Below are 9,963 nucleotides of genomic sequence, written 5' to 3'. Positions count from 1 at the left end.
CCCATCCCATTGGAGGCTCCCGTTGGGAGCGAACGCACTGGACGCGGAAGCACCACGCGCACAGAAGCGCCACGCACACGGAGTTTGTGATCGCCTCCAATGTTATTAACCTTTCTGACTGCCCGCACACAACGCGCATAGGAGCGCAGCGCGCCCGCTCCGCTTCGTTCTATTTTTCACGCGAGCCGCAAGTGCCGAGAGCGCCTTGGCAACGCGCGTGCGCACTGAACCAGGGCCAGTGCACGCCATTGAAATGTACGCGCAGGGGGCTGGTAGAACGGCAAAGGGATTTGATTGGTTTCATAAGAGCGGTCTGCGCCTTACGATTGGTCGGAGTTTTTACACTCCTGTGGCCGCTACAGTGGTCAGATTTTTTTTCCACACCTTTTTACGTACACATAATGTATTGACTTCTCCCAGGGGGCAAGGAGCATTTCACTCAGCATGACAGCCGGCGCCGTCCTGACGATCTGTGAGCTGGAGGACACCGAGTACAAGGAGAAGCTAGACGAGGTCAGCGGCTGGGGAAACTTCTACCTTCGGGACATCGTCAACATGCGGGTTGTGGGTGTGGTTGAGGGAACCTCCTGCCCTGTCGGTGACTTGGTCCTGTTGACGTGTGAGGACAAACAGCTGTATGGATACGATGGAGAGGAGCTGCATGTGGTGGCTCCAAGTCTCCCCAAGGCCATAAGTGACAAGAAAATTGACTATCCTGCATCGGAGAGCTATTACAACGGCAAGGCTTTCAAAGATATGGTGAGAAATCACAATCTGACTGCAAATAAGCTGAACTTCTAATACTGCTAATCACATGAGCTTATTGTTTTTTTTTTTATTATTATTTTGTGTCCAGACTGAGAAGGACTGGAAGGATGTGAAGATGGGACCTGTAGGACAACGCTTGGAGGAAGAGTACAAACAAATGGTGCAACAAAAGAAGCATTCCATCTTGCAAAGCCTAAAGTCACCAGCACACTCATAAGGGGTGTGTGAGTGAATATTGAGAGAAATGTGCTTCTGCAGTAGGGCTGCATGATACTGGAAAAAAATGACATTGCAATTATTTTCTACCCTTGCGATTTAAAAAAAAAACAAAAAACAAAGAGGAAAAGGTAATTCTCAACAGATGAAGTGAAAAGCACTTTGAACTATGCTGCAAAATCTTGATGTCTCTTTGACAGTTAAACTTTTCAATCATTTAATCATTTTTCAATGTTGTGCAGGGGTGCGGTTGGCTTCAATAAAGTGATTAAGAAGGAGTGTGATTGGTGGATCGCTGTGCAGTGTGTCAGGAACGTTGAGTTCATTTGAGATTAGAGTCGTAATTATGAGCAGAGGAAAACTGGTTATCTGGCTCTTTTCATGTATGTAATCCTTTTTTTGCTATCAAAATAAAGTATTCATCTATAATATTTACTTTGTTGTTTGGAATTCATCCTCCACAGCTTGACATATACGTACACACACAATGCATGATCTTGCACTGTGTTACGAACCCTGAGGAAAACCTGCGCATGCACAGGGAAACTGCAAACTCATGACAGACCTGGGGTCATCAGATCATCAGAGTGACCCAGCATCATTATTCACACCCTGAAAATCACATATTTGCTCTTGGATAATGACAGCGCCTCATAAATCATAACTCGGCAACAGCAACATTGGTGGCAATTCAGGTTTATTTGTATTTCACCAAAAAACAAAGTGGAATCTAAAATATCAAAGCAATTTAAAGAGAAACAGCTTTTTAGCATCATTTAAAGGGCTGTAAAATAAATACTGTCTTTACTTATCGCAGCAACAGATAAAATTATTCATCCATGTTTGGTTCTGACTCTTGGATCAGGAAGAATCCGCTGAGAAATCAAGATGGCTCATTACAACAGAACTGAGATGTATTTCAGACATAAACCAGGGGTTTCATACATAAAGCAGTGGTTGAAAACCAGCCTGCAAGAGCCATGAAAGATTTCAAGTTATAAATTTCACCTCAAAGTAATGTCTGGATGAAATTTTAAAAACATGCATCATGCAGCAGTATGAGTTGTTTTTTTTTTTTTTGTGGATATTTAAAATTGGCTTTATGTTGATATAGTCTGTTTTGTGAACAACTGCTTAGTTTTGAGCAAATATAGACATTTTCAGCATGTGAAGCAGCAAAAAACTGTTAACTTTATGTCACAATTTTTTCACCGGTCTTGACCCACTCAAGGTGAAATTGGATTGTGTGGCTCCAAAACTAAAATGTGTTTGACACCTGACATAAACCTTTTATATTCAAATATTCAAACATGAGTGTCCTTATTTGAAAAAAAAAGAAAAACTTGTCTGTTAACCCTTCTGCCAGTGCCAGAGTTGGGAAGGAGGGAGAAAAAGTTCAGCTATGGCGGGCGTTAGCATGAACCAGGTGGATTATTTGCTTTGATTGATGCACTTTGCGGTGCTGTCTGTCGAGACGGACTTCATCCAAAAGTTACCCGACTTCAACGACACATGGTGATTAACCTGTTTGCAATCCAGAAAGGCGTCGATGTGAGCTTCTTTTCAAATAAGGTAGGCCCATGTCGACCTGTTAAAGGACTGTGACACCTTGCTTTTGCTGAGTGAAGGCGTGTTTGGCACTACAAGTCACCAAACAGTTGTAAAGTCCCCAGACAGTTGCAGCCATAGTGGGCAGTCGTTGAAGTTGGATTAGAACACGTTTGTAGTGCGTGTATGTGTGTGTGTGTGTGTGTGTGCGTGTGCGTGAGAGACAGAGAGAGTTTTTATGCGCATTTAAAGCAGTTATGCAGCATAACTGCTTTAAATGCACGTAGAAACACCTCTGTGTAAAAAGAAAATAAAATGTACAAAATTAAATATAGAATGACATGTTTAACCAGGGTACTACAAATGAAAAAGTATGACATCATTTTAGTGCCAAAATTCTGCGCACATAAAAAACATACTCGCGCATGTTGTATATTTTCATCTCCATTGTCATGATTGAATTGTGATTTTGCTGTTTTGCTCTGTTGCAATGTCATGTGTCTTGCATAAAGAATGCCACTTTAATATAACTTACTCTTAGCAAGCTGAAACTACTTATGTTATAATTGAGAAAACACAGCCTGAAGAGACCCGGTCAAGACCAGTCAGAAAAGGGAACTGACACTAGGTCAGAAGGCCACGAGACAATTCATCTATGGTTCAACCTGCCTTATATGGTATGATAGTGTGCCACACATCAAGCTGTTGTATGCGTGACTTGTTGAGACAAGCTGGACCAAAAGCCCCCAATGGTAACAGGAAGAACGTCTGGGACTGTCTGCACTTACTGGAACTGTCTAAATTCAGAAGTAGTGTGACGAAACAAGTCATCTCCCTAACTATGCAAAAAACAAATTTGAAGCTGGGGTCGACGATCTTGGAAAACTAGCACGTAGCTCCGCCCAGCTCCCACCCCATTGGAGGCTCCCGTTGGGAGCGAACGCACTGGACGCGGAAGCGCCATGCGCACAGAAGCGCCACGCACATGGAGTTTGTGATCGCCTCCAATGTTATTAACCTTTCTGACTGCCCGCACACAACGCGCATAGGAGCGCAGCGCGCCCGCTCCGCTTCGTTCTATTTTTCACGCGAGCCGCAAGCGCCGAGAGCGCCTTGGCAACGCGCGTGCGCACTGAACCAGGGCCAGTGCACGCCATTGAAATGTACGCGCAGGGGGCTGGTAGAACGGCAAAGGGATTTGATTGGTTTCATAAGAGCGGTCTGCGCCTTACGATTGGCCGGAGTTTTTACACTCCTGTGGCCGCTACAGTGGTCAGATTTTTTTCCGCACCTTTTTACGTACACATAATGTATTGACTTCTCCCAGGGGGCAAGGAGCATTTCACTCAGTATGACAAAAAGTGCTTTTGGACAACATCGTCTACCCTAGCTTTAAAGCAGTACTTTGCAAGATTTGCTTTAGTGCTCCACCTACTGGTCTCCTGTGAATGCTCACTGTCGTAAACGTCATCTGCTATTAACAGTTCAGTCAATTCTGGATTTTCCTGTACAGCAGCCAATCAGCAGAGAGCACAGCATATTCAGCCACGGTGATTATACTTAATTCGTGCAGATCGATATTTTAATCCTCTGAATTTTAGTCATTTCCTTTAGCAACACAGTATAGGCTACGATAACACAGAAGAGCAGGCAAGTCTCTTGGATCCATTGTTTTCCTTCAATTGTTTTGCTCTGCTGATTGGCTTCAGAAACATTAAACTTATTGGCTGTGTTTTTCAGAGGGCAGAAGTCATTAACATCTAATAAAACGTTGTAAAAAAACATGTGTCTTACTTGTTTAAAACGTGCGTTTTTTATGCCCGTTTTATTAACAAAAACGGGCGTTTTTCACGGCATTCTACAGCCTTCAGCAAACGCACGTAAAATACGCACGTTTGGACAAATAAAATGCGTGTATTTGATTAAAAACACACGTCTGTTTTACGCATGCGTGTCTGTTTTATTATAAACGGGTGTTTTTGATGGCGTCTTAAAGGGATACTTCAACATTTTGGCAAATTGGCCCATTTTGCGCAATTCCTTAGTCATTTCGAACAGCATACGTTTTTTGTGGGGGCGAGCTGCTGTTTATCTAGAGGTGAGTCGGGGAAGGTTTTCGGGACGGGCACAATGGAAGTGGATGGTATTTTTGGTTCTCCTCGTCAAACTCATCAAATACAAAATCCAACAACCCCAAAAAAAATTGATGGACACGTTATAATCCGCACATTCACTACGCTGTGAAATATTAATGCAAAATTACCAGAATGAGTTGTTTATGCGAAGATTGCTAAGACGGAACTACTTACTAAACATGGTGTCTGGGCGTAGTGATTTCAAAAGAAAAAGTGGTTCCCAGTGTCATACCGCTACAATATTATTTGTTGGTGTTCCACAGCGTAGTGAATGTGCCGATTATAACGTGTCCACCAAAGTGTTTTGGGGTTGTTGGATTTTGTATTTGATGAGTTTGACAAGGGGAACCAAAAATACCATCCACTTCCATTGTGTCTGTCCCAAAAACCTTCCCTGACTTGCCTCTGAATAAACAATAGCTCGCCCTCACAAAAAAAGTAAGTATGCTGTTCGAAATGATTAAGGAATTGCACTAAATGGGCTAATTTGCCAAAATGTTGAAGTATCCCCTTAAGAATCAGATGCGTTGGATTAGTGGCGAATTGTGACTCTTTTGGCTTTCCATAGTTCTACAGCCTTCGGCAAGAGCGGCGTAAAATACGCGCGTTTGGACGCGTATTTTACGCCCATTTTATCAAAAATGGGATTATGATTTTTTTTGTGCGTGGAATTTTGGCACTAAAATGACACCATAAAAACGTCCCAAGACCGCACATACACAAGCTGTGTCAGGAGTCGCTCTGGCAAGTAGCGCCCCCTGTCACAATTTTCTCACCGGTCTGGCTCACTCAAGATGAAATTGGGCAGTGTGTGACTCCAAAACTAAAATACCTGACATAAACCTTTTGCATTCAAACATGAGTGTCCTGATTAAATAACAAAAAACAAAAACAAAAAAATCACTTATCTGTCAACCCTTCATCTTAATATGGCATTTTTCTGCGGCTTCATGCACACTGAGACTTTATTGTAAAACTCTACTAATTGTCATTGTGATCTGAAATCACGCCTCTTTGCTCCCGGATCACAGTTCATCCTCTGTGTTCACTGACTGAACATTTCCAGTAAATCACATGAGAGGAGCTGAGTGGGCGTCGTCTGAACAATAAGGCTGAGGCTCACAGAGTGCGTTCTGTTTCATTCTCACAGTGCAGCCATGGTGAGTATCACAGCTCCTTATCCTGTGTTGAGTGTGTTGATGTTCGAGCATATTTTAAGCTATTAAACTTTCATGCCTTTTTTTGTTTTTCTGACTTAAACAGGCTGACAGGCTCAACAGGTAAGTCAGTGAGAGCCTCTGAAGTGCAGGATGTTGAATCTGCAGTGTCACTTACTGCTCTTCTTTTTTCAGGAGGGAAATGTTTCTGATACGGCAAACCCGTAACAGAATAAATGCCTTCAACCTCATTTGTAAGATGCTGGAGTGGTGTCGGACAAGGGAAACAAAACTTTTGATGGATGAGGTAGTTGAAGCAGGTTCCAACAGTTTGGTGGTTGTTGTTCATGAATCCATAATACTTTGTGTGTTTGTGTTTTGACTCCACAGATGCTTCACAGCATCTTCTTTCTGATGAAAATCTGCGGTGTCCCCTTTTCTCCAGAAGAAATTATCCAAGATAGAACAATTCTGCAGCAGTTGTTGTCATCATATCCCGAGCCTTTTGAGCATCTGTCCCAGCTCCCCAGGAGGACTCCATTCTCCTGTGTGCTGGATATGGTAAGACTTCTGCATATCTGCTGCATTGTGCCACACTAGAACCAACAGTCTGAACCAGTTGGAACACCCTGGGTTCAAAAAGGTGCAGGCAAAGCTGTTGTAGGTAAATTATAGTTTAGATGAATGTTGAAATCTTGATATTGTTTCAGGTCATTTTGATGGGAAACAGTGAAAATGAGGCCGCGGTGAAGGCCAGTCTGCAAGATATCACCAGGAGTCTGGATGCAATGTTTCCTGTCTCAACAACTATCTGCATCTCTCAGAATACCAAGAATTCGACGAGACACTATGGAGTGTCCATGTCCGCCACCGGCAAGAATCAGCGGGCGATAATGATCGCTGCCTCCTGCTTTGGCCCCTGGGATGAGTATGTGGCCGGTGCGGTCATGACCTTCCTGCCAAACGAACAAAGAATGATGGACACCCCGGAATTTAATGGGGCCATAATACTACCGGCGTACATCAGATGCGAGGCTTTCGACCTCCGCACCGATCGCATAAAGCCTCCCTGCCGATCGTGTGGGGAAATGTTTGGCCTGCCCACAATTGAAACACACGGCTGGCCCCATGGTAATTGTGCCGAAGCTGAGAGTGTGAGCAACCTGCTTAAACATGACAGCGAGGTAAAAAGAGATGTGAGAATCCCATCTCCAATCGGCACAGAGGAGATCAGGCAGATTGTCCAAACGGATGTTGGTCTGAAGCTCCAGGAGATTCTGGCAAATAGTCCTTATCGCATAACTTGGACGGGTGATTTCTACACTGCATCAGCTATGTAACTATGAAGAGAGACAGAGAGAGATGACTTGGCTCTTATTAAAAGATAAGTTTGACATATCTGCTTTGATCTAACCCTTCGTCATGATGTTCACTACTCTGCCTCCTCACAGTCTTTGGGCTCAGCTGCAGTAATGATGACGATGCTTTTATTGCAGCAATAGTAACAAACTCAGAGTGTTTCTCATGTTGCCTGCAGGACCTGTAAAACACAATGACTCAGGGACTTAATGTCCTCCTTAAATGAAACCATTAAGGAGGCAAGATTCAGATACTTTGGGATTTTTCTTATTTGACGTTATCAAAGCAGCAAAGTGTTGTTTGACACTATAAGTTCCATTGTGTCTCCTGCTTCGCTGGCTGCTCCCGTGCACTGTAAGGCTGATAGTAACGACTTTTCAACCTTCTTTGCTGACAAAATCAGAGCCATAAAAGACAAAATTCCAGCACCTTCCCTGTGCAGTCCAGGTCATGCCGAACCACCCCTACATGTCTGGTCCTCTTTTACTCCCGTATGCCCTGAAGACATCTCAGCACTGATGGGGAAGACAAAACCCTCCTCCAGTCCTGTAGATGTTTTACCATCTAAGCTCACTGCGAGTGTTTTTGACACAATCGGACCATGGGTGACCAAAATGCTCAACCTGTCGCTCGCTTCTGGTGTCTTTCCTTCCATCTTCAAGCATGCAGTTGTAGAGCCAAAACTTAAGAAAGCAAACTTGGACCAACACGAACTTAAAAACTACAGGTCGATATCTAAACTCCCCTATTTGTTCAAATTGTTAGAAAAGGTGGTGACGAAACAGCTCACATCTTTTTTACAAGAGCATGACATCTATGACATTTTTCAGTCAGGCTTTCGCAAACACCACTCTACAGAGACTGCCCTGCTGAAAGTGTCCAGTGAAATCCTGATATCGGCCGACTTGGGGAGGTACACTGTGCTGGTCCTCGTGGACCTGTCTTCAGCCTTTGACACTGTTGACCATCAGATTCTGATAAACAAGCTGCAGGACCTGATTGGCCTGTCAGGTTCAGTGCTCAAATGGTTCTCCTCATACCTCACTGGCAGGAGCTTCAGTGTGTCAGCCAACAACACAATGTCTGAGCCAGCTAGCCTGCAGTATGGCGTGCCTCAGGGCTCTGTTCTGGGACCCCTCCTGTTCCTGCTGTATTTGCTTCCTCTGGGTCAGATAATCCAGCAGTTCAGCGATGCCTCGTACCACCTATTTGCAGACGATCTACAGCTGTACTGCACCTTCAAGCCCTCTGAAGCCCACAAACTGAGCTTGCTAATGAACTGCTTATCACTAATCAAGCAGTGGCTAAGAGACAACAACCTCCAACTAAACTCAGAAAAAACCGAGACCCTCATTATTGCCCCAGACAGTGCCATCCCTGCTATTAAGCAGCACTTTGGTGATCTGAGTCCCTCAACCAAGACCGAATTGAGGAACCTTGGGGTGATCTTTGACAGTACCATGTCACTGGACCACCATTCAAGGCAGCTGGTAAGAACTTGTTTCTTCCAGCTGCGCAACATCGCTAAGCTCAGACCCATGGTGTCTAAGAAGGAGCTTGAAATGATCATTCATGCCTTTATATCATCGCGGCTTGACTACTGTAATAGCCTATTCACCTGTCGTAACAAGAAGGAGCTGGCTTGCCTCCAGTATGTTTAAAACTCTGCTGTGAGGCTGCTGACCAGCACCAACAGGAGGTCCCACATTACACCCGTATTAAAATCCCTCCACTGGCTCCCTGTTACATTCCGTATTCAGTTTAAAATCTTGGTGCTGACCTTTCGAGCCCTACATGGCCAGGCTCCCATATATATCAGAAACCTCATCACACCCTACAGCTCAGCCTGAAGCCTGAGGTCCTCTGAGCAGAATCTTCTCAGAGTCCCCCGTACTCGTTTTAAAACCAGGGGTGACCACTCTTTTGCATCCACTGCCCCGCGCCTCTGGAATGAGCTGCCCCTGGACTTGCGCTCCCTGGACTCGGTGGAGGCCTTCAAGAAACTCTTGAAGACATATTTGTTCCAGAAGGCTTTCTAGACCGCCAGTCAGTGTTGTCTTGGCAGTAACATGTACTGTTTACATGTTATGTTCTTATGTACTGTGAATCGTTTTTTTTTTTGTGTGTGCTTTTTACTCTGTGAAGCACTTTGTGACCAATGTCTGTATATAAATAAATTTTACTTACTTACTACTTACAATGTCATCAATAAAACTATACTGTATAAAACTATACTGTTAACCTTGTTGTCTAATATGTGAATAAATGTCTTGCAATTAAAGGAGTCGAGTTGTGTGTGTGTTTTTTTTATATATATATCTGTACACCCATGAGGTCAGAGTTTAAAATAAAGATCAGGGATACCACATAGAGTGAAATTAGAGATGAGGTCTTGAATGATATGTGAGTCAGCTTAACATACTTCAACAGCAGTACTTAAGTGTGTGAATACACATTAAAAGAAGGAAAATTCAGAATTCATGTAATTTAATTCAATTTTATTTGTCTCACAGGGAAAAAGCCAACATGAACACACACACAGGCTGGAAAAAAAAAAACTTTCAACAGGGAGTGACTTTTGCTGAAAAGCTATTTTGTGTGAAACGGAGTGTCTTAGTACACTGCTTACTCGCCCCCTCTTGTCCTCTACCAGCCTGTGACTGTCTAGACTGCATCAACTAAAACACTTGTTTTTTTTTTTTTGGTTTTTTTTGTTGCTTTTTTCATTTTGCAGTGCTCAGAGTTAGGTGTTTGATATTTTTAAATGTCACCTGAAACCT

General features: G+C 43.6%; 1 protein-coding gene across 1 annotated transcript; it reads left to right on the top strand.

The window, feature by feature from the left end:
- Positions 1-444: 444 nt before the first annotated feature.
- On the top strand, positions 445-9,221 carry LOC115409760 (uncharacterized). The gene is made up of 5 exons (XM_030121037.1): positions 445-759; positions 5,931-5,947; positions 6,020-6,131; positions 6,215-6,385; positions 6,535-9,221. Exons 1-5 carry the CDS (start codon positions 445-447, stop codon positions 7,162-7,164), a joined length of 1,245 nt encoding a protein of 414 aa, XP_029976897.1. The 3' UTR covers positions 7,165-9,221.
- The last annotated feature ends 742 nt before the right edge of the window (positions 9,222-9,963 follow it).

Source organism: Salarias fasciatus, chromosome 22, assembly GCF_902148845.1.
Source record: "Salarias fasciatus chromosome 22, fSalaFa1.1, whole genome shotgun sequence".
Lineage (NCBI taxonomy): Eukaryota > Metazoa > Chordata > Actinopteri > Blenniiformes > Blenniidae > Salarias > Salarias fasciatus.
Note: the sequence above shows the minus strand (reverse complement) of the source record. Positions and strands in the feature narration are given on the sequence as shown.